This window comes from Opisthocomus hoazin, chromosome 4, assembly GCF_030867145.1.
Source record: "Opisthocomus hoazin isolate bOpiHoa1 chromosome 4, bOpiHoa1.hap1, whole genome shotgun sequence".
In the NCBI taxonomy this organism is placed as follows: Eukaryota; Metazoa; Chordata; class Aves; order Opisthocomiformes; family Opisthocomidae; genus Opisthocomus; species Opisthocomus hoazin.
In genome coordinates this window covers 28,507,473-28,535,412 of record NC_134417.1, presented here as the reverse complement: position 1 = coordinate 28,535,412, position 27,940 = coordinate 28,507,473, and the positions used below count along the sequence as shown (strand labels likewise).

General features: G+C 46.2%; 1 protein-coding gene across 1 annotated transcript; it reads right to left on the bottom strand.

Moving 5' to 3' along the window:
* Positions 1-8: 8 nt before the first annotated feature.
* GPR149 (G protein-coupled receptor 149) lies at positions 9-27,158 on the bottom strand. Its single transcript, XM_075417398.1, has 4 exons — positions 26,190-27,158; positions 24,978-25,170; positions 21,672-21,961; positions 9-581 (listed from the first exon to the last, which is right to left on the bottom strand). The coding sequence occupies exons 1-4, from the start codon at positions 27,156-27,158 to the stop codon at positions 9-11; spliced, it is 2,025 nt and encodes a 674-aa protein (XP_075273513.1).
* Between the last annotated feature and the right edge of the window lie 782 nt (positions 27,159-27,940).

Below are 27,940 nucleotides of genomic sequence, written 5' to 3'. Positions count from 1 at the left end.
AACGCCTTTTAATTGCCGTTGCCATCTTCTTCCCGTTTCCTGTACGCTTTATTCAACATCTGAATTTCTTCCTGATAACCACCTCTTTCCATATCTTGCTTTTTACTATTCTGCCGATGAGCTTCAACAGTGTCTGGAATCGATATGTTAATATCGCTGTCAGGATTGTTTGACGGTATGAAGAGGGAGTAGGAGGCAGTTTCCCCTAAATCACATGAGACAAACCTGTTTTCTTTCCGTGAATAACGTAAGGATGGAGACCTTACCTGTGTGGAGGACTGGCTGATATTACTGATGATTGACACAGCGTCCAGGGCCTCTTCATTGTCACAAATTTCAAGCACCTCTAAATGAATTTTAACACTTGTGTCAGCAAATGTATTCGGAGACTCCTCTAGGTTTGGCTCGTGACCGACACTTTTAGATCGATACACTTCAATTTTCTTTGAGGCGGGTGCTATTTTTTGCCCTTCCGTGCTTACCTCATATGTAGATAAAGAGAGCGTTTTTCCCGTGGGTGCCTGAAGAGACACAGTTCCTTGAAATGCACACAGGGGGATAGCCAAGGCCCCACCTGATCGCTGAAAAGAGAAAGAATGACCATTACCTAATGCTGATTTTTGAAGTTAGAATCGATTACGAATAAGTCAATTGTGCTTAGTTTGTTAACTTCTTTTACTGTTGTAGACTTTTCCTTGCAGTATGTTAGAAACCTGGTATTTACGACTTTAAAGACTAGAAAGAAAGGCTTTATAATTGTACACTTCAGTATAAAAAGTGACATCCCAAGTGACTGTGACTCAGCTACAGCTTATGGAAACACACACGTTATTAGAACAGTCTACACTTAACGTTTCCTCGCAGCCAGTCCACAGGGAGACAGCCAGCAGCAGCAGGCACCTCTCCACGAGTCACAGGCACCTCTGCAAGTGTCTGCACCCTGCTTCCATCAGACCAAGACACCGATCTCCTAAGGCTTCTCACACAGAGACGGAAAGGAGAGAGATGACACCAGAGGACTGTTCAGAACTGCACAGAGACCCTCCTTAGCAGCATGTAGCTTTCTGGATGATTTGGGAATAAGAAGCAGTATTACAGCAATCAGTGCACGAGGTGAAAAATGACCGACAGCTGATTTACCAGGATGTCTAAGTCTGAGGCATTTCAGGAGTTTGGGTAGCATTCACCTTTCTTCCTGTCCATGCAAGGGAGGGCTAAGATAAGAGAGGGAGACAGCCGTCTAGGACAGCAGGCTATGCTTCTTTGCTTGTGAGTGTTGTGATTAATTTACCTGCGACCAAGAGACAAACCACAGAAACCCCGGGCTTTGGGCAGGACCAGTCTTTCCTAGGCAAGTTACAGAGGGACACCCCAAGCTCACCCTCGGAAGCAGAAGCTCCACTATTGTCCTCCTGGGTACTGACTGTCTTGTGCAAGCTGTGTGAATAGAGAGTGAGGAAGGAAAGGAGGAGTGACAGAAAGACCAGGTCTAGTAACTGGCAGCGTGGGAAGTGCTAGCATCACTTCAGCACTGAAAGGACCCCTTCCACTTCGACCAGTTCTGTCTAATGTTTCCTTCCCGGTATAACTGAGAAAGTGAGTAGAAGCAGAGAGATTTAGGATACCGGCTGGAAAGGTGAAATTGTTCACAGGGAGCTGGGCAGGGCAATTATTTCCTGATTATCAAAGGAAGCTGTTGTGATGAGACTTTTATCAAATTAGGCACAACTTTACAACCACACAGCTAAATCAAGTGCCACATTACCTCACCTTCACTAAAGAGCATGGAAAGGAAATCAGGTTTCATTGCGTAGAAAAATCTTGCCAGACTGTGGCTTAATGTGGTCCTTCGACAAAGGAAGTTGCCTGACAAAACCCTAGGAGCTGGCTTGCCCTGCTGGAAGGAAATCAAAGGTGTATCAGTCTGCTTAATAGATCTGTCAGAGAAAAACGGTCCTCCAGTGTTCTTCCAATGTGCAGTTACAGAGAAAACTATCGTGCTGTGTCATCAAGCCGGCAAAAGTCCTAGACCGGTGAATGTCAGATGACAGCAGCTCACGGCCAGCTCCTGGCCGCTGCTCCCTCAGGTGCAGCTGTCCTCAGGGGAAGCACCAGCAGCCTTCGTCTCACAGCAATGACAAGACAGCAGTTAGGTGTTGGCACTTACATTTTCTGTAGGAATTATCAATTAGGATCACTCATCCAGGAAAGGGGTGATGTGAGAACAACTGTTTTCTCAGCTTGAGGAAGCTCTTGTCCGCTTGTCCTCCACCCCCAGAGCTCAGTGAGGCCACCACAGGGCAGAGCAACAAATTCAGCTCTGGGGAAGATGAAGTGGGCAAAGCCTGCTGGTTCTACGCAATGCAGACAGAGGCACAGGGTTAGTGTCTTGGATACTGCAACAGAGCCTGGACACCTAACAATTTTGGTAACACACATTTAGAATGGCGTTTCTGCTGGATCCAAGCCCTGTAGCTCTATTTCCAGTCCCCTGTCTAGTTTCTGCAGTCAACACTGAAAGTCCTTTGCAGGGTCAGTTAAGAGTGTCTGCATTTCTGGTAGTTAATCAAGCTCAGAGTCTGAAGAACAGACTAAAACAGCACTTAAACTATACAGAAAGACATCCAAAGAGTACGAAAAAAAAAAGTTAAATTAGAACTGATAACTTCAGTGCAAGGTTACGTTCTACTTAATAAAACACTGCAGATTTGTCAGCCTGAACATCAAGAAGATGGAGGGTACGTCTGAGGCACCTGGAGGGAGAATGAGTAATCCTCACTCGCTGGAATGAATACTCCAGTTCTGGCGAATGAGAAATTTTCCAATGACCACAGATTTAGTGGCGCTTTCTGAAAGTCTGTTTTCTGTTGAGAAATCAGTATTTACTTTCAGAAGTGAAAGGGACATATTGGGCCTTCTATGCCACTTCCCAGTCACCAACTAGGAAGTCAGGAAACTACGTCATTTTCCACTAGAAAAATTCCAGTAGAAATACTGTTCAATGACAGATGCCTTCACCTGTTTCTCTAAGTAGAGAATCCACTTGTCTCTTTGCAAACCGTGCACCATAATGCTGTGCACTCATGACGGTGACAGTCACCTGCCCAGTGACCACTGCCCTTGCAAGGCACAGCTTTCAAATTCCACCTTCAACTCCCACAGTGCAGCAACTGAACAGCAAGGATGCTGGACTGTTCACTGCATGCTTTGACCAAGCACATGTCTATGAAACAACCCCATTCATCACCAATACAAAACGTTCAAAGTTAAAAAAAATCCAAATAATTGCTGAAAAAAAGCAAGCAGCATTTGCATCATACTATAGAACTTACTAAGCAGAGTTTATTAAAAATTAAATCAAACCGTGGTATTACATGATAGGAGAAGGCAGGAATAAAGCCCAAGGAGAGATCTGAGCCACTGAACTGAAAATTCACTGCTAAGTGCCAAGGGGAACTAGCACTACCTTGGCTGCCCCGAAAGTGCCACAGCCCTGGGACAGCTTCTGTGCCCCAGGCTGGAGGGAGCCACTGCGGCACAGACCGTGACTGAGCACCTGGAAGGACTCTGCACCACAGCCAGAGCACAGCCGGCCACCCAGCACTGGATCCGGCCCCTCCGCTCCAGAGCAAGGCACGGGGCACCCAACACCAGAGCCAGGCTCCTGCCCGGGTGCAGAGCTGTCACCTGCGTGCCCTCGCTTTGCAAGCTTCGTGCCGGAGTCAAGCAGCCCAGCAGAAAAACGCTACGACCAAAACTCCTGTTAGTCCAAAAGGGGGAAGAATGCACTTCTGGTTCTATGTATAGCCAGGTAAAATCGATTCTTACTGGAATTACTTTCAGTATAAATTACTATTAATGAGAACAGAATGTGACCCTTATCTTGACCCTGGTATGATTATTAAATATCCATTTTTGGTTCGTATGACACATCCATGGCAATAAATAGGAATCTACTAGCAAACGATACAGGTACACCCTGCGAAGAAATATTTTATCCTCCACTCCCACTGTTGCCTACAGTTCAGCTTTCTGATTTTATGCCGTACAATGCAATTGAATTCTAACGCCATAGGAAGAGGAAGCAATTTCAGGAGTGCCTAACAGCGGCCTTCAGTTCATTCATCCAGGTTCTGCATCGCACCTCTGCATTATGTTAGTGTGAACAAGAGCATCCACAGTTGTAGAAGGGTTATGATTCGTTTTTACTTCAGTGTAAACAGAAAGAGATCCACTGTGCTGTTTCTGAACATCTGCCATCTCACCCTCCACAACCTGGGATTGAAACTGCGTTTCGAAAGGGTACTGCTCCACAGGGCTCTGCCCACACCCTTCTGCCCACACGCTTTGTATTTCTGTATTTAAAAGAAAACCTCGTTTCCAAAAGAAATACACATTTTAGCTCCTCCCACACAATTTATGCGATGTGTTCTCTTTTTAAAGCACTTCTACACACATGTTTTTAAGAAGGTACAGAAAACTTACAGCCACGTTTTTCTTGGATTGTCCAGACAGACAACGTCTTGATGCTATTTTGACAAAGGATGCAGGAATCCAGCACTACAAAACCCTATCTGTTCAAGCAAAGAGCCATTTTGCAGCTTTTGTGTGTCCGCAGTTTGGCAGCATATTAGATACACACATAAAATAATTCCTAAATAAATGTAGAATTTTTTCTACAGCTCCAGAACTGTGTTTGTTTTATCAGAACTAGTTACACCAGGATTTGCAGTACTGTCACAAAGACACCCCCAGCTGAAGAGCCTTCTTTCCAACTCTCCCGCATCCCATAGCAGTTTGGCATCCATGGCAACTGCAGAGGACAAGGAAGCTCTGCTATCAACAATTCTGATCCTGTGAAGACTTGTCTCTCTGAGACCTTACTCGCTCTCAGCCAGGGGAGGTGCAGGAAGGATCAGACACTTACCTGCCTGAACACAGTGTATTTAAAATCAAGTCTGTTCTGGTTCTGATATCCACTTACAGATATTTTTTCTCTGCGTGCACACATGGATAGATACATACAAGTATTTCTTTATTCATCATAGACATGCATATATGTATACAAAATATTTACCTTTTTACAATTAATTTCTTAATGTCTGGTAGGATTGAAAGGTTTCAGTTTGGAACTGCTCAAATGTTTCACTACCTTTACGCTGAGGCCAGCTTTAACTGAACACCCCAAAAGATCCGCTGGGTCTCACAAACGCTGCAGCCTAGCACTAAATCTGAGCTGTCCCTGTGGAGGACTGGTTTCTGCAGGTTTGCGTCACAGAAACAGCAAGTCGGTAATTTTCAAAGTTGCTTAATATACATCCACATGCCCTCCATCGCTCGGGAACGCTGCAGGACCTCTAACGCCGTGCTGTTTGCCACCAGCTCCTACCAACGGGAGCTGGCCCTTCCCTCGCCTGGTGTTGCTTCTTGTGGAGAGTGTTTATTTCCATCACGTCCCACCAAAGGGCGAACCCTCCGTGCTGCTCCCGCCTGAGGCGGCTGGAGGCTGTTCTGTCTGTCAGAATCTGGGACAGGGATTTCACTGGAGAACTACATGTACCAGCACATGCATTTTTAACAAGCAAAGACAAAAAATGACAATGAAATAAATCACAAATGTACTTGTTCCTTCAGGAGTGCTGAAGCATTCAGAACAGAGAAATCTCTGCATAATTGATAAAGCAAATCCTTTCATCATTAAATCAAACTCTCCACCTTCCAGATTTCACAGAAGACGGAAAGCGGCTGTTGGTGCTATGAGGCAAACCTTCCTCACCGTTGCTGTCATTTAAGACCGGGCTCCCCTGTGCTGTTCCGGCTGCCTGAGCAGAGTCTGCGCCCGATTCTCAGGGAGGAGATGGCTGCTCCAGCCTCTGCAGGGGACGTAACAGAGCCCACAGCAGCTGGGCAACCGGCCCTGGCAGATGGGTTTCAATTCGGAAATGCTCAAGGCAGCGAGCAAGGGCCCACCACGAGCCAGCTGACTTACAGCCGGTCAATGATCCTACTACAGCCATTGATGGAACCTAGAAGCTCCACAGCCTCCCCTGCACAGCAGATCAGGTTTTGATCCCTATGGCTATGATCCCTATGAGGGGGAAGGGAAGGGGAAGGTAACTTTTGCAGAATCTGTTTTTATATTTATCCTTGAAAACTGGCAGAAACCAAAGCAAAACAACCCGTTTCTATCTGGTTTGCCACGCAATAGTTATACTTATGTGAAATATTAATAAACGGGCATTAAGCTGTAAGTACACTCAAAGAAAACTTCAATTTCATCGCTTGCCAAAGCAGAGCCTCCCTCTGCATGCTGGTAAGTGCCTCCCAAGGGTGTGCGGCATTCCCTCTGCTTCCCTTTAGTGTCTGCAGGAGTCGATCAGCAATTTGCAGAGCTGGGCACTTACAGAAAAGCCAGGAAGGTATGACCGCAAGCACCTCTGAATACCGTTTCTGATGCATTTACATGGAATGTTCAAAACAATTTAAAACTCTAGTATACAAGTGATCAAGAATTTATTCTGCTAGAGGAAGCGTACAAAATTCTTCAAGACTAACATACCAATATTTTGGGGGCCAAACATTTCTACACACTTTTCGCATTTTACATTAAGTGCAACTGCACTCATCCTGCTACAAAGATCTTAAACCCAGTGGTCCCAGTTCTCCAGTGCTTAGAATGTGCAGAGACCACTGTCCAGTCTGGATAAGCACACACTTCCCAGGACTTCCTTGCAATTTTTAGTTTCAGGGAGCGGATGACTGCACAGCAAGGAAAGGAAAGCATGAACAGCTCCACTCTCCAGACACAGTCATCAATTAATACTTCACCTCATGAGAACAAAGCTGACTCTGTTCCAGAATTGGATCCTTAGCTAGGTAATGCTTGTTTGCAACTGAATTCAAAGCTAAACCATTCGGAGCCACATGACCTGAATGGTGGCTCGTGTAGCTCACAGCTCAGTTTGATTTTAAAGACAATAAATTGCTGTTGCAATATAGTAAAGGCCAGTGGTGGAAAAAAAAGTTTAACTGCGGGAAGAAAAGAAATGCCTAAGAGCCTGGAATTCCTACATGATCAAGGCGAAGAAGAAAGTTTGTTTGGAGGATACTCCAGTGCACTGACATCAGGAGCTACCCTCCCTGACTACGCAAGCAGGCTGTGTACTCCGACACCCACAGTGTGAACATTCCAGACCCGCCTGGACAAGGTCCTGTGCAGCCTGCTGTAGGTGACCCTGTTTCGGCAGGAGGGTTGGACTAGATGACCCACAGAGGTCCATTCCAACCCTGAACATTCTGTGATTCTGTGATTCTGTGAATTGGTCGCCCAGACCTGGCTGTCTGGTGCCACGAGCGATGCCACAGAGGGGTCGGGCTATCCTCAGAAAACTCTCAAATGTAACAGAGGGCTAAAGGGAGACCTACAGCCTCCCGAAGCAGCAGCTGGAAGCCGTGGGTCACCCTGAGGCACCTCAGCTGGTTCTACACAGCCATGTCTGGGCAGCGGACTCAAGCACAAGCGAGTTTGCAGCCTCTGCCTCTGCCTTCCTCATTTTCACGTCAGGAATGGGAGGCACTGGAATAAGACGACGGGTGTTAAGCTAGTGTTACAGCGAAGTGCAGATCGTATCAGAGTCTGTACTGTGTCTCTGGAAAAGGCAGGAGAGCTGCGATGCGAGGTCCCAGAACGCAGACCGACTCTCCCAAGCCTGCGGAACGACACAGCGGTAGAGCCAAGAACGGGCAGCACGTTTCGCTGCCCCCCGGTCCAATGCCACTCCCATGGGGCCATGCTGCCTTCCCAAACGGAAATATCAGCAACCTAAATAAAGCCCTCATGAGTTTGCATTCCTAATTACTTTGGTGGAATACAGCTCTAGCTGAAAAGTTCTATTTTTAGAATGTTTCCAGTAAGGATCCCAACATTTCTTTCCAGAGACAATGCGTTTTCTGTTTATTTTGAAATAGAGGCTTAGTCTTCCACTTCCCTAAAAACAAAAATTAGCTGCAGTAAAATTAATTACTGCAATCATTTGCCCTTTGAGAGGTTGACTGCAGTAAATTTAGAGCTAATACCGCATGACAAGAATAGACAAGCTCACCTCAGATGGCCTGAAAACCAGTACTTGTCACTGGCCTGCCCGACGAGGACAGACCTTTATTTGGAGTCAATCAGTAACGGAAAGTGCAACAAAGGCACCCCAGGTCGGAATACTTGCATCTACGCACCAGAACTTCCGCACTCCGTTGTCTGGGGCTGAAGCACCTGAGCTCAGCAGAAAGCCCTTTAATATCCCACCCATAAGGCAGCAGCACCGCTGGTGACGCCTGGCACGGGCGCAGCGTGGGCAGAGGCGCAGAGGGCACCCGGGTGGCTGTAAGGCCCTTCAGAGGAGGCCAGGGTTCTCCTCACTGCCGGCCTTCACCGCAGTCATCTCCACGAGCTCCGGTTTCTCCGCTGTCTGTCATCACTCATGTCCTACAGAAGTCTAGATGCTCTGCACCTTCTTATGCTCAAATTATTACAAAAGATCTATATTTTCACGTGAAGATCTGCTGTTTCAAATCAATTGCATTTAAGTAGTCTTCTTCACAGACAGAATAGCTGATTTTACAAGAAACAACTCTCTTCAATACGGAAACAGGCTTGCCTGATGGGATTTGCCAATACGTCTCGCTTTCACCAGGCTTCTTGCCTTCAGGATGCCTGTCTCACATCCTGCACTGATCTTTCACAAATAACAGGGAAAACACGCGTGTCTGTTTTGATTTGTATGTCTGTTCTTTTTAACAAGATTTTTAGAACAAGTACAGACTTGCTGATGTAATTCTGTGCATTTGTTCTCACAACAGTGTAAGATATTTATGACAGCATCCAATAGTTTATTTGCACTTTCAGGTAAGAAAGTGCCCAGAACTAAAATTTCAGTGTTCATTATTTGCATGATGATAATTATTTGAGGTGTGTGCAAAAAACAGATATTATTAAAGATCTGCGCTAGAGGAACACTGAAATTATGAAGTCATGAACTTGAAAGTATAAAAATGCCAGCACTGTGGCTACCTGGGTAAATTAATTCTGGGTATTGTATTTCTGTCTTGTTTGGTTTCTCATGCAGTACAGTGAATGGGGGCAACAAGTGACCATGCGACGGAAGACAAAGGACATGGTTTATCTGTACAGCTATGTTCGTACAGGGGCGCAGCAGACCACAATGAAAGCACTGTTGGTGCCCACAGAACTGAAATTTCTTGCCTTCCAGCCACGAATGTTTGAAAATGACTTCTTACGGTCCTGACTGACAGGGCTGACTGCATTATTAACTGTCTGAGGGAGGTTAGTCTTGCAGAAGAGAGAAGAGGTCTATTGGGCAGCGTGTGGTGGGTACAGAAGCCACAGCTTGGGACGTCTGGTCCAGCTCTCTCCACCACCCTGCTACCAGGAAGAGGTCACTCTTTGCACAAGAGATGATCTGCTCACATCCATTCTCTTTTCTGTAATACCTGCCAAACTGGGCCTTACCCTTTTCACCAGACTTGATGAAGTTTATTTGACGTGTGTACTGCCAGTCCTGTAAAAAAGTTCCGAATTCATTTGCAAGCATCATACTAACCGGCTTTCTGCTCAGCTGCAGGTATTGCACAGTTAAACTGAAATGGTGCTTTTGCTTGCTAGGAAAAAATAATGAAGAAAAATATGTAGAAGAACAGCACAAGCTTTTAAAAAATGAAGAACATATCAGCCTAAAAGGTAATGGCTTTATTGGAGGGTGTCTAAATTGCACTGCTTTTGTAACTCCCATTCCATTAAGTGGCATTAGGGCCAACTGCTCAGTGTGATATTGATTTTGTTTGTAGCATTGTCTGTTCTCTCAGAAAAGGAACATTGACACCAATCAGTGGCAGCTCTTTGCAGGACTGATTCCTGTAAGAGTCCCTGACATACAGTATCACAATCAGCTCCACAAGGCTCATTTATCCTCATTACTTCTCCACAGCCCCAGTTTTTGTTTCTTTTCTCCAGTCCCATGGCTGCATGCATAGTCGTATCTAGCATTCATAAAAACCTGTTTAAGCAACAGATCTGGAAGTCGTTGCTTATTTATCTGAACCAGACAGAGTAAACAGCAGCCATAAGCAGCTAGCTGCCTCGCACTGGGGTGCCAGCATGCGGGAAGCGCTATCGGAACCTGCCTATATGTTGCCTTGCCCTCCTGGGCAAATGGTTCCACTCTAAATATTTCTCCTGTTCGTGCAATTCAACAGAGTGCCAACTGCAGTTTAACTGCAAGCAGAGCGTCAGCAAGCGTCGCAAGGGCTGCACCACTTTCTCCCACTTGGAGCAAAGTCAGAAGACAACGGTGAAGTGCTACGCTGATTTTCCAGCCAAGGAAGACCGCCTGCCAGAAGAGACCAGGCGAGGACATCGCAGAGATTAGCAACGTATAGTTTTATAGGCCAGCGGAAAGCAAATATAATCAGCAAGTCCATTCGTAACTCAGCGTCTATGCTGTGCCTGGTGCGTACCAAAATGTTTACAACTTTCCTGGAGTGAGAAAGATCCCATGTATTTATCACTGCTAAAAAACCTCCAAACTGCAGACACACAGACAAACAGCGCCGACTCCTCCTAAGTGAAATCACAGAATCACAGAATAGTAGGGGTTGGAAGGGACCTCTGTGGGTCACCCAGTCCAACCCTCCTGCCGAAACAGGGTCACCTACAGCAGGCTGCACAGGACCTTGTCCAGGCGGGTCTTGAATATCTCCAGAGAAGGAGACTCCACAACCTCCCTGGGCAGCCTGTTCCAGTGCTCTGTCACCCTCAGAGGGAAGAAGTTCTTCCTCATGTTCAGACGGAACTTCCTGTGCCTCAGTTTGTGCCCATTGCCCCTTGTCCTGTCACTGGGCACCACTGAAAAGAGCTTGGCCCCATCCTCCTGACACCCACCCTTCAGATATTTATAAGCATTTATTAGGTCCCCTTGCAGCCTTCTCTTCTTCAGGCTGAACAAGCCCAGTTCCCTCAACCTCTCCTCGTAGGGGAGATGTTCCAGTCCCCTCATCATCCTCGTAGCCCTCCGCTGGACTCTCTCCAGTAGCTCCTCATCTTTCTTGAACTGGGGAGCCCAGAACTGGACACAGTACTCTAGATGGGGCCTCACTAGGGCAGTGTAGAGGGGAAGGAGAACCTCCCTCGTCCTGCTGGCCACACTCTTCTTGATGCACCCCAGGATCCCATTGGCTTTCTTGGCAGCCAGGGCACACTGCTGGCTCATGGTTAACCTGTCGTCCACCAGGATGCCCAGGTCCCTCTCCGCAGAGCTGCTCTCCAGCAGGTCCACCCCAAGCCTGTACTGGTGCATGGGGTTGTTCCTCCCCAGGTGCAGCACCCTGCATTTGCCTTTGTTGAACCTCATCAGGTTCCTCTCTGCCCAGCTTTCCAGCCTATCCAGGTCACGCTGAATGGCAGCACAGCCTTCTGGTGTATCTACCACACCTCCCAGTTTGGTGTCATCAGCAAACTTGCTGAGGGTACATTCTAACTCTTCATCCAGGTCGTTGATGAAGAAGTTGCTTAAGTTGATGAAGAAATCGCTTACACAGCCTCCCCCTCTTTGTCTTTGCAGGGCACATAAATGAGTTCTATATAGAGAGTCTCTTGAAAAAGTTTGCTTGAGACAACCCACAGATGAGGTATCAAGTCAAAGGAAAAAATAATCAGAGAGCCTATAACATACTGCAAGCCTGGGAGATTTCTGTTGCCTGAAGGCACTTCACTGTAGGCAAAAAAATACATGACATATTTGCACCCAATCTCTTCAGGAAAGGGAGATACACTGGTATTTTATGAGATTCACAGATGTTAAAGGTATCTTTCAAAAATGCAGCTAAGCAACAGTTAGAAATGACAAGTACCATTTTTTCTCTCCTTCTCAATTATAGCTAGCCTATGTAAGTGTTAAATAAAACCTGCTGCCTCATTCTCCTTTCATGGCACTTTTATCCCAGAGAAATCACTTTGATGGAGTAACTCCTTACTCACAGAACAGACGAACAGGAGACAGCCAGCTACGGCATCATTACGATCACTCTGAGGCAGTGCCATCTTCAAGCAGCACACAGCTTCAACAGAAAATCAAAGGCATCACGTATACTGTCTGGCACTGTACTCTTCAAAAAGCTAAATCAAAAGTAATTGATACCTGTCCCAGTGCTTATTTAAGGTTGGAAAATAACAGAATAAAAAATACAATACAATTTCACAATACAAATTAAAATGGGCAGCCTACTGCAAGTATCACTTGTTGCTCAGAGGGTGAAAAAAAGTAATGTAGGGAGAGACTCCTGGTCCCTTGTTTCCCTGAATCACTGCAGGCAAGCGAGTGGTGCAGGCCAGCTGGCAGGCGCTGTCCCTCCTCCCCGCAGACGGCAGTGAAAAATACTCAGTCCTGCTAAGAGTTACCTTCTCCTGAAGTACTGGAGTGGTTGCTGGCATCAGACATATTAGATATCAGGAGTTTTGCAAATGAAAGCTTTATGCAGCCTGTGACAAAGCCCCACTAAATATAATGGATTATTTACCTGACTAACAGCTGCGATGTTTGGAGTTGGGGTGCTTCGCCTCAAACCCACTGCTGACTAACCTTGCTACTTACAAACTTTAGCAAAACATGGTTGGATTTTTTTCCCCATTTTGCTAAACCGCAGAGTCCTCAACGCTGGCCAACTTCCATTCAGCTGAAACTAAATACCTCTTGTCAAGGTGGTTGAATAGGTTTCAGCCAAGCACACAGGTGGTTCAGTCACATCAGAACACCAGACATTATTTCCAGCCGTACCTGACCTAACACGGAGAGGCGATCAGCAGTCCTAGCTCCTTACTGCATTAATTTTTCATCAGAGGTGCAAAACCTCTCGCTGGATCCTTACCGAGCAGTGCATACCACCTTCAAATGCGATGGAAATCATCACCCAAAATCCACTAAGATTTGAACAAGTCCTTTGCCTCAGAGGGTTTTTTACCATTAAGAAGTGGTATGCACCCTGCGTCATTCTGCCCAACGTACACTGTAAGTCTGGGAGTAGAAAAATAAATTTAACATTTATTTGGAACTGAATAGCATATATGACCATCAGCATGATGACTAGAACCATTTAACACCTCTGAACACCTCCTGCTACAGAAGCAGAGCCGGGAGAAAATGTACGAGATGGCTTTGTAGGACAGAAACAGGAGGGGACACATTTGCAGGGCACGGCGTGTGGCTCAGCCTCTTTGACTTCCATTAGCGTTAATGGGAAAAACACAGCTATGGCCCTACCCTCAGGATGCAGCCCAAGAGGATATTTTCGCCTGTAAGCACCGCGATTTAGTCCACAGCACTGCACCCAGTGTTCCCACCTCTGCCTTCATCTCATCAGCACAGCCACTGCCACGTGCTAGCTTTGCAGCCAGGCAAGATTTATGGAAGCTTTCTTTTTGTGCTCATTTTCCCAGGGATGAAACAGAGGCAAAACCACAGCTTTTAGGTGAAAGGGCTGAGTAAATTTACTGGAAAGTGCTAAAGAAAGAAAAAAGTGGACACGACACGGTAGGAAGGAGCTTGGGGGGAGGGGTGGAATAAGTGACATTTTTCACCTCTTCATATACCAACATGCAGGGAGGTACGTCAGTCCAAAGTCTTATCATACGTAAACCAGTATTAAAGAAATGTATGTCCTCATTAATGTGCTCTACGCTTACTATGCCATGCTGCTCCTTCCACTTGCGTCTCAGCCACAGGGAGCCGTGTTGTGACGGCCCCTCAGCTGCCATCACCTTTTGTTCTGCTGAAACAAACGGACTCGCAGCACCTCTACAGCGGGGCAGCGCATCAGGCTCCTGCTCTGATAGTACAAGAAAACTAGAAGGCTGGCCAAACATGAGCCAAGGAAATTGTTGCATTTCTTTAGGACTGTGGTACAGTACAGATAAAAGCTTTATAAAAGAGGTTCAAGGATGGATTCGCTGCAGTAGCCCGGAGAGCAGCTGCACCTCCGCTTTCCTTCCTAGCACCCCTCTTGTACGCGTCCCCTCTCCTACAGCACAGAAAGGCTCTGCCAGCCCCCTGCCAGCGCCATCCCCATCCCAGCTCCGGCTGGCCTTCAGCTGCAGCGCTGAAGTCCTGCCAGGGAAACTCCCAAAGTCTGCCTCCGGCTCAGCCCGATCCGATCAGACATTTCTCCCTACCCCACCCAACGGACGGCCAGCCCACGCGACCAAAAAAGTAACATGCCGACACTGCATCTCTGCTGGCTCTTTGGGGAATCGGTGTTGGGCTCCTTCCAGCAAGCAAAGACAACACTGTCTCTAACCAGGCGACCGGCAGGCAAAGGACGTGCTGGCACCCAGAGCCATAGCAGACCTCGCTGTGCCAGACATCACCGCGGTGCTGCGACTAGCGGCTGCAGCCAGCAGCAGCTCGCAGCACCGCTGCGCTGTACGCATCTTTTGCCCCAACCTGACTGGTGTGAAGCGCAGTGGAGTTTATCCAAATGATGTGTGGGACAGAGCTAAACTCTTTCCCTCTGTATTCTCAAGAGGATTCGGTCCTGGCCGAGCAAGCAGGCTCCCGTCTCCAGCTCAGCCCGGGGTTCCTTCCCTGGGCCCTCCCCGCATGGGAGCCGCAGACTAACGAGCAGAGGAGAACTGGGCCCTGCAGAGCGCCTGCTGCCTCGCACATCGTCTTCCTTCCTGGCAGGGGGAACGTGTTAGAGACACCACAGCTCCACAAGCCTAGACCTCCAGTTTTCGTACCTCACAGCGTTCACACTGCATGCACCGGGGTTTCAGAAGAAACCAGCAGACTGCCAGCACCATAAAGCCAGAGGGGCGGAGGAGCTGCCTGTGGAACTCTTCCCACTACACCAACTCTTACTGCAACCAAATTTCTTTTAAGACCAGCACTAGGATCAGCTGTCAGTGACAGCAGCAGTGTCCACGCTCAGGCAAGGGACCAACCAATTTCCATGAGATTAGGTCAATTCTTTTTGATGGCAGCCTGCAAAAATATGGAGAGACCTTTAAAGTATTGCCAGTACAGGCAGAGCTCATAACAGATGTATTGCAAAATAATCGGGGGTTTTGTTGGTCAGCAGAAGCGAAAACACAGCCTGCACGCATGGATGTTTCTGGAAATGAAAAACAGAATGCTTCTTGCGGTAACTGTTTTTTGTGGCCTGTTAAAAGCCTGAAGAGCAGCCATTGTACAGTCACTAGAACTGGCTAATAGCACAAGACTGGGTGAGGAACTGGAATAAATAAGTGAATGCTAAAAAAATCAGTAAAAAATGGTATACAGTAAATTCATCACTTCTCAAAACACAAGGCTAAAAAAGGAAGATGGATCTTTCCTGAACTGTACTGCATTTGACCAGCACTACTCCAGTGGCTTTGGAAAGTGTTTTTTGTTGGAGCAGACATAAAGCCCTTTCACTCTAAACTACAATCACACATGTGACTGAACTTTCTCTTTGCCGTCCTGCTTTTCTCTGTTTTTACCCCAGTTCTGAGTAAACAGAAGCACAAAACTAACAGCTGCAAGATCTCGGCCCCAGTTCTCTGGTACCACAAGTTCCAGGGCGACAGCGGGCTGGTGCAGCCCCCGCGACCCTCTGGGCAGCGACGTGCCAGCCCAGCGCACCGCGTGGAACGCAGCTGCACTGCCATCTCCTGAGCAGCGTCACTATTCCAATGTGACCAGATACGTGTATTTCTGAGTCCACATCATTACCGATACCTACAAAACCAGCATAAATAATTAACCTGCTTCATACAAATCAACATGCACACATGCGCGCACACACAGAGATTTCTTTAATCAATGTCGGTTTTATAAACCAGTGCCAATAAAAATCTCTCTCACTCCTACGAGCTCTGGAACTCAGCAAGGCCTTAAGGTGATCTGTGGCTGAACTATACTTCCTAATTATGTTTCCGTACATAAGCAACACTAAATACCAGGGTCTGTAGAGAAAGCAGAATTTATTTCAAGGTAACAGTTTACCTTTTAATGATTTCATGGCTTTTTAAAATAACACAGAGTGACACGTCTCTGTTTCAGACAGGTCCCTCAAGCAAAACACGAGCGTGGATGCGCTCTCTTCTGTGGAAGCAGCCCTCCCTGCCATTCCTTCCCTCCCAGACCCGTCTCCCTACCGAAATGATGATCAGATCATTCTGCACAGCCCCGTCGGGTTTTTGTCACTGCCACCTGTGCCAACAGCTTCCTCAAGGTAAGTGTCCCAGGTAACTTATGCCATTTGCAGGGCCTAAGCGGTCGGTGACCCTGTAACGGATAAACCTGCTGCCACAGGTGCCCGGAGCAGGATGTGCGCTGGGTTTGTTTCCGGACCACAGCACGCTCGCTGGACTGTTGTCCAGTACGTCCATTCTCTTCCTCCTGAGCTTTCTCAAAGAAACGTTGGGCAGTTATTCCTCCACGAAACGATGCTTATTCAAGCCTGCTTTTATTTGCACACTACATCTCATCTCGCTTTTGTCTCTCCTCTCCTGTTCCATCTGCAAAGAGGCCATGAGAAGGATTCATGACAGGGCATGACAGCAGGCCCCTAGTGACTGGTGACACCCAGTCCATTCCTGCTGGCCTGCACAGCAGCAGCTCTCACAATGATCTCTTCAATACCTGGCACCTGGCTGAAGTTGACTGTAGTTCTCTCAACTGTAACTTCAATCGGCACGGTATTTTCTAGGTTTGATTACTGCAACACTCTTCATTTTGCTGCAGAACTGCAAAGTGTTTGGTCGTGTGAGTAAAAGCTTCTCTCCTTGAACAGAAAGGAGCACCGAGGCATGATGCCAGGAGAGGGAACCCCAGTAACAGCCCAGTGAAATGGAGCACCTCCAGCCAGCTGCTCTCAGGGCTGTGATGGGAGCTCTTTACTTCAAAAGCTTTCAACCCACGCAGAACTATAGAAATGATAAAGAATTTTAATGTGAAAAAAATGCATTCTAATTTTCTGTAAGACAACTCACTGTCCATTTTTCAACAAGTACGTGCAGAAGGACTGAGATTACGTTTTTCTCAAGGTCTCATGCCAAGCATCTACGCCCTTTGCCATGCAGAAATTTCAGCATGTAAGGACACATCTACCACACCACTTAACAGCTAAGCTGAGAATCCATGTGTAATTGCTGTTCTTCCTGCTACTGTAAGTTATTACGAGTTCTGCTTATTGAAAAGAAAGCTGTAAGTACTCTAGTAAGAATATCGACATTTATTTCTGTGATCACACATTTATAGTCTGAAAGCACTGAAGATGAGGAACTTCTATCCTATTAGGATAATCATCCATTTCTTTGTAAGGCTTGTATCTTCTCCCCAGCGGGACAGCTTAATCGACAAATTACGCAGAAGTACATGGCCAATAAACGCTAGGGAAAGACTCCTTTTTTAACAAAGGTGAGAAATGGAGAGTGATGAGGAGAAAGTGACTTTTCTTAGATACTTAGGGACTTCCAGACAGGATAAATAAAAGAGGTGGCTTTCAACTTCTTTAATGTTTGGCCCAAAATTGATCTTTCACCCAACATGCATCTGAGAAATGCATTAAAGCTATTTTTACAACACTTGCTGGAGTTTCACATTCTGCCCTTTTTCAGCAGCAAAGCAAATGTCAGGGTGGTGAAGCTCTGGAAGCTCCTGCTGAATGTCAGAAACACCGAGATCTGCAGCTCAGAAGCCTTGAACTTTCAGACCGTAAGAGCCTTAATGCCTGGGAACTGAACACTGGGTTATAACTTGGAAAATGTCAGAAAAGGATGAATTGGGATTCCTTGTAATGCAGGTAGTGAAGAAGCATGTCCAAGAGTGACATACAAAGCTGCAGGGCAAATAGAGCCATCCACATGAAGTCATTGCCAGCTGCTTCACAAAGAGATGCTCGTACCTGCTGTAATGGAAGTCACAGGTCCAGCAATTCGAAATGCCAGCCACAGGAGATGGAAAAAGGAATTTAAAAAAAAAATTAAACACCCTCTGGAAACTACTGCAAGGAGAGCCACAGTTAGTGATGAACCGAGTGATACACTGCCTTTATGATCCAAACTACACATGGCACACAAGGGGTTAGCAAGAACTGGTAGATTAAAACCAGGCTGAGTCATCATTTTCTTTTGCCCACAAATACAGTAGTTCATCACTGCACACTGCAACAGAGTGAACATCTGCTTTTTCATGAAAGGGATGATCAATCAAATCTGAAATATCAAACAAATTCCCACTTGACTCAATTTATAAAATGGTGCTTATCAGAGGGAGAGGGGATTCCCTTATTTAGACATAAAACACACCTTACACATCTTACCTACGTATGTGCCAAAGGTTCAGAGCAAGCTGACCTAGCTTTGAAGCCAGCCCTGCCTGGAGCAGGAGGTTGGATGAGGTGACTTGCAGAGGCCCTTTCCACCATAAAGCCTTCTGCAGCTCCTGTCTTGTGGACTTCACGTAGGCTCTCACCCCACTCCTACTCCTTGCAATGCCTAATGCCTGCTGAATTCCGCAGCGCACACTCAGACTCTCACAGTTTAGTTAACACTTGGCCAGGCACACTGGCTTTGGCTTCTACTTCATCGTGCCCCGAACTCCTGCCTCCTGCATCACCTTGGGGCTGCGGTGGGAGGAAGGACTGGGGTTCTAGGCACCAGCAGGCATCAGAATTCAAATAAACAAGGAGACACTGTGCTGACTGTGGAGTTCACTGAAGTGACACATTGGAAAGATCAACAGCAGTCGCAGTTCTGCAGGAAATGCTACTGAAGCATGCCCACCTCAGCTAGCCCAGTCAGCATGCGCTCCAGAAGACATGGTTCTCGTAACCCAGGCAAGGTTCAACTCCTTTGGCATGCAACTGATACTTTAGTTTATGGGACCACTGAAGGACAGTGGGAGAATGTTTCGGTTTCGGCTGCCGCCGGCAACAAAAGCGCCACGCGGCCGCCCCTCCCCCCGCCGGCGTGCGGAGGAGAACGGAAAGAAAGAGGCAGAAACTGGTGGGTCGGGATAAGGGCAGTTTAACAGAACAGCAAACAGAGGGAAAACAGGAACAACAACGATACAAATAAGGAGAAAACACAACCACGAACCGTACAACAGCCGCTCTCCCGAAACCGGACCGGTGCTGCGCCCGCCCAAGCCGCGAGAGCGTTCCCGCCGCACCGCCCCCCCCCACCGGAACCCAGCGTGACGTCACATGGTATGGAATACCGGGCTCTGTTTGGCCAGGTGGGGTCAGCCCCCACCCCCCGGCTGTGCCCCTTCCTGGATTCCGGTGAAAATTAACCCTGTTCTGGCCAAACCCAGGACAGAGAACAACTCCTTCCACGTCACACAGGAAACAGCTTTCCCCAAATATAAAATCATCCTCCTGAGCACTTCACTTTTCAGTTAAGTTTTTGTTCATTCCTCAGAAGAGAGATACACACTCTTGTTTTCTCTCCACATCACAGTCCTAGAGAAAACTACAGATATGCTTTTCCTGTGTCCAAGATGAACTCACTGCTCAAATATAGCAGAAAAAAGCAGTACTTCTGCCATATACTACAAAAGCTCCTGAAATTTCATCAGATAAAATGAAAACTCAGCCTCAAATAGTATCACTAGTATACTCAAATAACATTATTTATACTCAAATAGTAATCAAATATTTTTAAAAACACTTCCATGTTCTTTGGTTTAGTCCTGCATGTGTTTCCTGGCTGCTCATGCATGACAAATCAAAAGCTGATACTGTCTGCTTTTGGATTCCACCAGGGGAAACTTCCAAAGGGAGCAGGCAGAACTGCCATTTGAAGTTATCCCAGAGTCAATTTACAGCAGCAATATCAGCCTGTGACTGTGCAACACATAAAACATGAAAAGTGTGCTTACACATTCGCAGAACTGCCCTGATTTATCTTGAAAACGGGTATATATCTATGCTGCCAGAAGAACCATTACACACACTACTCATGCAAACCAAAGCTGTGTACTGGAGCATAAATGCCACAGCATGGGAAGGGTGCACAGAGAAGGAGCGGATAACTGCACGCTACAGCATTACCTCTTTTCACTCCTTAGGCCACTCTGAGATGCTCTTTACAGTCCCGTATGTGATGAAAGCAGCACGTAAATTCCACAGGGATAACCAGCTGGTGCACATTTCAGTGTCCACGAAGGTATGACACTACAGGCTCGGCTGCTGCCTCTGCCACTGTCTGGCCTTTGGTTCGTAATCACGAATTTTTAGAAGACAGAAAATCCTCATACTCATTGCCTGTTTAGCAGACAGCTGACAAGGCATCGCTAACAATCTTTCCTTTCTTTCACTCAAAGCACCCGACCTGCAGTAGTTGTTGTGACATTCTGCCTCGTAAACAAACACTGATTATAGAAAACAAAAGTAAAGCTTGGCAGCTCTCCTCTAAGCCCATGTTCTTACACAAGATTAGCTGTCCTTCTGCTGGATCCGCTTTCAGTCTGCCATTCTACAAATGGCAGTTTTGGGCCATTCTCTCACAGCTCTTCTTTAGTGTTGAGCCCAGCTCTGGCCAGAAGTCAGTGCAGACCCTCCCAGTATGGGCACTAACAGCAAGGTTTGTCACGGCAGAACCAAAACGCCTCCACATTGAGGGCATCAGTGACCCTGCTGTTCTTGATATGTCACTATCAGCATGGCAAGGAACGGGCAAATGGAGACTCTGCCCTTGGAACAGACCGTAATCCCGCACCTTGATGCCCGAAAGCAAACCCGAACTTTGGTGGCCATGATGGTACATTCCACAGAATCCCGTTACGTGAAAGAGTCACATAGCAGGATTGGAGTGCTCTCCATTAATTTTAGACAGTATGTCCTTAAATGCTATGGTTTTTCATATTCCTCTTCTCCCAAGCTGTGAAAAGCTGTGTTGGATTCAACACAGTGCACAGCAAATGTGAGCGAGCAGAATCAGAATGAGTGTGCACAGAACGGCACAAGCTGAGGTTACACACATCTTTACCAAGTCTTTCCATTTCAAGTGCTAACGTATTAAGACTCCACCTTCCCAATAAATTTCACAGAATTTCTTCTTCCAAATAACTCTCCACAATCTAAAGGAAAGGGATGAACAATATAATATTTGGCATCTTTTTCTCTGAATCTAATAGGAAACTTTGTGCGCAGACTGGAATCTGCATTTATCTGTGGACTGACCATTCATGTTTGGGTTTGCAGTTCTCTTTTTGCCCCTTACCCAAAGTGCACGCGTGACAAACAAAAAACTCACCAGATGCTTGGAAATACCCCTGAAAATGTAATCTTTTGGAATCTTTTGGAGAGAAAATTCCCATTCATTAAGGTGAATTAACATGGTTCATTCTGAATTCTTAGCATGTACAGATCACGCAGGTGCACACAAAATAATGATCATTAAGAAGCCATGGTTAAGACGACAAGTGTGAAATTATTGCGGCATCAGAATCTGCAAATAGGTGTGTAGTTACTCAAATACACAACGCTAAGTACGATTTAAACTAAAAGTAACTACACTACCAGACTACCAGTAACTTCAGCGTAAGTCAAAATGACCCTTACTTCTTTGTAAGGTCATTCTCGTTATCAGAAAAGCCCCGGCCAGCTCCGCCCGTTACCTGCCGAGGGGTCCTCTCGGACTTGCTCCGGCTCCACTCCCAGCCGGCCAGCTCGGGCTGGCGGCTCCCGTCCGGCTCCGGGCCCCCGCCCGCCGGCGCGCCGCGGGAGCTGTCCGCCGGCGCCGTGGTGCTGAAGGCGGCCGGCCCCGAGGTGGGCGGGCCGCGGCTGCCGCCGGCGGGGCTCCGCGGTCCGCGGCAGGGCCTCGGCGCGGCAGCGCCCTGGCGGGAGATCCTGTAGATGCCGTAGCCGCGCTGGAAGGACAGGTTGAACTCGAAACCCCCGCGCTTGGCTACGCAGGAAGAGAAGAAACGTCGCGTTAGAAGAGTCCAAACCAAGGAGAAAAATGAGATTACATACGCAATGAGAACGACATTCTAAAACAGGGAAGGAACGACTGAACTACCGCTAGAACAGACAATTCTCTATCCATAGAAAGAATGAACTGTCAAGAAGAAAGACTTCTCAATGGTATGTTATTATACTGCCTTCCTAATGAATTCAGAAATTATACATTCCAAAGTTAATGGATTCCCAGAAAATGGTAGATGATCTGCTATTTTCAAAAACACACTATATATTAAGTTTTATGGGATACACATGAGCAGAAAATATTTAAATTTTGCAATACTCTCTTTTTCGCAGCTTGTTTCAGCCATATTCCTAAAGGTGAAAAAATGCAGCAAGTGATGAAACATTACTGAGAATCTGTAACTAACGTTCGGTATCAATAGTCAAGCAAGAAAAACAGAATTCTACAATAAAAACCCAAATATTTTACGTATTTACACAACGAAATTTTTGTGTACTCTCCATTCTAAATTCAGTGCTTCAACTAATCTTACACAGTAATTAAACAATTACATAAAAATTCTAAATCACTATTTATACCCTTTCATTCTTCCTCCTTCCTAACACAAATCACCCGAGATTCTTCAGCCTCCCCCTTTTCATCTCACATTATGTAGTAATTAAAGCAGCGCCTTAACTAATGAAATCACGTTCACACCAAACCTTTCATGCTAAATTGTAAAATAAAAAGTATGGCGATACATTTATATAACCTCTATTTCTACTCAACAGTTTGTGTGCTCACTAGATTATATATATGTTATATATATTATATATATATTGTGTGTATATATATTATATATTATAATATACTATAATTATGGGTGAAATTCTGACCTCGGCATTGCATTAAAACTTGAGAATAGTCTTTTGTACAAATATCTAAAAGTCACAGATTTATTTTAAATAGTTTTACAATTCCTACTTTTCCATCTGTTGGACATTTATCTCTCCACATAGCATTATTAAATACATCTGAAATAAACTGCATTTTTGATGAACTGCAGTCATCCTCTCCGGGAAAGCAGTTAAAACGGCATCAGTCGCAGCACCAGCCATTCTGCACTTGGAGACCACGTTCAAAGCAAGTGAAAGCCAGGAGTGAGCAAGCCTAGGATTCAGGAGCTGCCTTCTCCCTAACCACGCAGCCAATGTCAGGAATTCCTCCACCGATGTCAGAGGACTTCCACGCCAGGGAACAGGAAACACCACCCAGATCCTCGAAAGTACTCAGCTCTTTACTTTTGCAGTTGGAGTAGACGATCCTTGTTGGTCCCTTCCAACTGAAGTATCCTATCCTATCCTATCCTATCCTATCCTATCCTATCCTATCCTATCCTATCCTATCCTATCCTATCCTATCCTAAACTTCCTAAATAAAGCTTGCCAGCACTTTCAATTCCCCTTAGGCCAGGCCTCAAGGGACAACTGCATCAAATTCTAGCACTGCAACTCTCACTTCTGAAAGATTAATGCAGCAATCTATCATTTTTATATACAAATGTAATTGCAGCATTATAAACAGAAAATGGAAATTATTTTTCTGTTAAAGTTATTCTTGGTAACACTTCTGATTGTAAATCAAAAAATCAGCTATTGCTCTGTTTTCCTTTCTTGTAGGCCTTCTTGCTGGTATTTTTACCAGAACATATTTATTGTATGTTAACAGAGATCTAACAGATACAGATGTATTTCATATCCTGTGGCAGATCTCTACCCTTCAAACCTTCCCTAATGACCTACTGTTAAACAGCTGAATGTTTTTAAGTTCGTACATTTTTGCTTGTCCCAGAAAGCAAACATGCATGAACATACACACATACATTTGCGTGTAATCAATGTAAATTAATCACTACTAAAGATACTGAACTTATATTAGTAGGTATAATAAGCTTCAATGAAACAGTCTAATAACAATGACTTCTCTCAGCAGAATACTGCAACCGTATTTTCATTCACAATTCAAAATGCACTCCCTCTGTGCAGATACCTGCACACTGGAGACCTGAAAAGCCACCGTGGCCAGGACCTTCACAGCAAAGCACTACGCAGCCTTTTAGCCACAACTGTGACAACGCTGGTCATGTTTGCAGAAGCCTGGATGTGTTTTTCACTAGCGGTAAGTTCATGGAGTGATAGCTGTGTTTCTTTGTCTTCTGTTTCTCTCACTGAGTATTACCACATGCTCAAGCTCTTTATGAAAAGAACTAAAGTCGTGGTACTGCAGGACACAGGTTGTGGCAGTCAGCGCATGCAGGGACTCCTCCAGCCGGTTTTACAGCGAGGCCCAGAGGAAAACAGGGCTTTAGGAGATTCCAAGCAGGTTACCACTGAAGGTCTGGCATCCTCTGTTACACCAAGGTAAACTTTCCAAACGTGCAGGGAAATATTTTTAGGCAAAAACTCTGTAGGTGTTCGTTGGCTGTCAACGAGCAGCGTGAACACACTGAGATACCAGCCCCTCCCATAAATCACATCCTTCGCTGTTTGCTAATTGCTGTCGCTGTGACTTCTGGTTAGTAGCTACAGCGCAGGTGTACAAACAATAGCACTTCTCCTTCTTTTAATTTCCTTGCAATTCGTATGGTTTTTTCCCCCATGACACTGAACATGTCTAGCATGTTCCATGTACTTGATTAGTAGAAGTCAGATTTTGGTAGACACATCTTTCCCAGGGCAGGAGAAGAGAGCGAAACTGGGATTCAGAGCCCATCAATCTCTGCTAAAAGATCTGACAGTGACCTGGCAAAAACAGCCAAGCTTCTGTGCCTCAGCATCCACTATTTCCAGCCAGCTGTCTCACATTAATATTGTGAGTCTCCTGTATTGTTCTGAATAATGTATATATAACTCAGGTAAACGATTTCAAGGAGTAGAAAGTACTGTCATGGACACTAACTTCCCGTCCTCTTTACTACAAGACACACTCCAGCTGCGTGTCACCCTTCCATACTTACTGTTGAGTTCCTCTGAAGACACTGCATATGAATTCTTCCTGCAATTAATGATGCAGCCACAGGGCAGGTGGGTCCAGTGTTCTGACAGGACAAATACTGGGGTGACTGCAGCACCCAGCAGAGTCAGCAGGAAGCTAAGCGTCTCAAACGAAAGGCTCTGAAAGCCAGTGATGTGCTGGACAACCATTTGTATCTGAAAGGCAGAGAGCATTTTGAAATTTAAATCACTTCAGGCACATGAGATACTTCCAGGAATAAACAGAACATCTCACCATGAATATGACACAAGTAAAAGACACAGGTTGTCATTAACGTTTGCTGAGCCTAACAATTATGTTTCTAACAGAGAGTGGAGAAAACACACTGACAGAGGCTCTCCTCCTCATTCTGCATTTCTCAGAAAAGCCCTTGCTTAAGCTAAATATAGCTGCCTGAGCACTATTAAAACAAGCAACTCACAACCCAAGCAACACAGAAGAGACTGCTAGCTCAGTCTCTCTTGCATGGTGCTGAGCAACCCCAATGGGGAAGAGGGGAGAGAATGTGGCACCGCACTGCAAATGCTCCGTAATGCTCTCTTTCCCTTGAGAGAGGCTCAGGCATGGAGTCTTGTACACATCCTGGGGAAGGGATAACACTGCCCCAGACCCACAGTCCGTGTTCTCAACAGGCTCCTTTCTAATTACACACGAACCTACCCGTTCCCAAATACACTAGTGCAGGCACATGGCCAGCCCTCCCTCCCAAACCCTGCACCCCCCCAGAGCTACAGAGGCTACACAGATGCAAGCAAACCGCATCTTTCTGACAAATCCCTGTTTTTTAAGCAGCCTGGCACAGGACGTGACTCCCAGCTGGGAGGAAGGCAGAAGAGCTAGCTTAGCACAATTCGCTGAACAATGCTGAACAAATGCTTGTCAGACAGCTGGCAACACAAACGGGTGGACTTTACTCATCCCTGTATGCAGACAATACAAATGATGTGATGACAGAGTACCACACTGAGGAATCCGGCTCTGCCAAGCCTGCGGAAAGCCAGTTAAGTTCATGCAGCGACACACACCTGCTTCAGAGGACTTTTGCTGGCACAAACTATACTACAAGGAATAACTGCAAGGACTACTGTTCATCTGTTTCAGTACATGGCACACCAACCTACATCCCATTTAAATGTCAGTAAACGTTAGAAAGTAAAGCAATCTGACAATTTACCATCATTGGAAGCCAGAGAACGACTTTTGTCAATGCAAGAATCAGCGAGAACCGTTTCTGAGCAAAGCCCACCGTGAAGCTCCTGCTCTGTATGCTGTTCACACAGCCGGGCTCGAGTGCACTGCTCTCAGCCACACCTTTCCTAAAAACTGCCTCCGAGCCTGGACACGCGTTCTGGAAATGCTTCAGGGTTTTATCCACAGGGTCCACTGGTGACAGAGACGGGGTGGCAGTACTGCAGCCTGCAGGTGTCCCAGGGGTGATGCAGCCTCCAGAGATCTCCTGGTAATCAATGTGTAACAGCTGTTGCTCATCCGAGCACAACAGCTGGTAAGTTAGAGGAACAGACAGCACTGTGAGGAGGCAAAAGCACAGCAAGTAGACAACAAATAAAAACAAGACGTAGGAACTGGCAGTGTCAGTGAAGCAACCCCAGGAGGTGGGGATGTACTTGCCCCAGCCGCAGAGAGGCAAAATGCAGATCAGCAAACTGACAATCCAAACGATAAGAATGGCCCATACCATGCTCACTCGTCGCTTGGGAGTGCTGCAGCTCGTTGTCTCAGTTCTGTTGATGGTGTAGAAGTTGTAAGAAACTATAAGAGACCCTTTCAGGTTGCCAGAAACGCCCTGGCATAAATACGCAAGGGCTGAGATGGTGCACAAAGGCTGGGGGAGGACATCACTTGACCACTGGGTGAGCATGAAAATAATCACTGGCACAATGCTGATCAAATCATCTACTGACAAAGAGGTCACAATCATTGAAACCGTGGTTTTGTTTTGCATTTTCAGTAGGGAAACTAGTGAATAAATGCTGCCCAGAAGTGCTATGAATGCAATGATAAAAGTCAAGCAGAACAGAAGCACATTCAAAGTTCTCTGCTTGCTAGGCTTATCCATAATGCTATGATTTTCAGCGAAGAAGCTTGTCCCATTGAGGGACAAATTACTAGGCGTTACCGACATTGTCCTTGGCAAATTTTTTTCTTTGCCTTCTCACTGACTCTGCAAGTTTTCACTAGCTGAAACCAGAACTGCTAGGTCCACATCACAAGTTTCTTTGTTTTCCTCTTTTGTGGCATCTGATGAAGAAAACTTCAGGTGAAAGCACCCTTGATAATCAGAACAACTCATGCTCTCGAAAAATCAGGCAACAATGAAGCATCAAAGGTGCTGAAAAAAATGTGATTCTTTGGAATCCGTTCAGTACTGGAAGATGATTAATTTAGGCTCTTCAGGTAATAACATGCCATTCACTTTTGACAGATATCAGGCAATGTGCCTTACTCACGAGTTCCACTGAAACGAAGGCAGAGTATCAGGTATGTTCAAGCTCTAGTAGCTCAGGGAGAAACATAGTAGAAACGAGACGCTGCCGGATTCACCCTGTGCTGTTCTGCGCTGCAGGAGGGAGGAGTCAGATGCAAGCAGGATAGCAGAGACGAGGGGAGTGAGTATCTTCTCAGACGGAGCTGCCTCTTAGCTGGATCAGAAGACTGAAACAGTGTCCCTGCTAAGCCACACCTCTGCCGCTGACACTGAAATCCAATGCAAACACTCAGATCTGATGTCAGCTGTAAATGCCATTCCCGCTGCTCCAGGGCTGTGCACCACGAGCTAGAGCGCTGCTTTTATTCTTCGGCACTTCTGTACTCCAACCTTAGCAAGGGGAAAAGCCGCAGGAGCCTTTTACGACGATGAAACAGCAGGGGTGTGTCTGCTCTGGCTGTCCGTATTCCTGCTCCCAC

Coding starts and splice junctions, on each gene's coding strand:
- GPR149 (XM_075417398.1), bottom strand. CDS start 27,158: ATGTCGGTAACGCCTAGTAATTTGTCCCTCAATGGGACAAGCTTCTTC. Junction 25,171..26,189: donor TTCTCTGGCTTCCAATGATG/GTAAATTGTCAG, acceptor TCTGCCTTTCAG/ATACAAATGGTTGTCCAGCA. Junction 21,962..24,977: donor GTCTTCAGAGGAACTCAACA/GTAAGTATGGAA, acceptor CTTCCTGCGTAG/CCAAGCGCGGGGGTTTCGAG.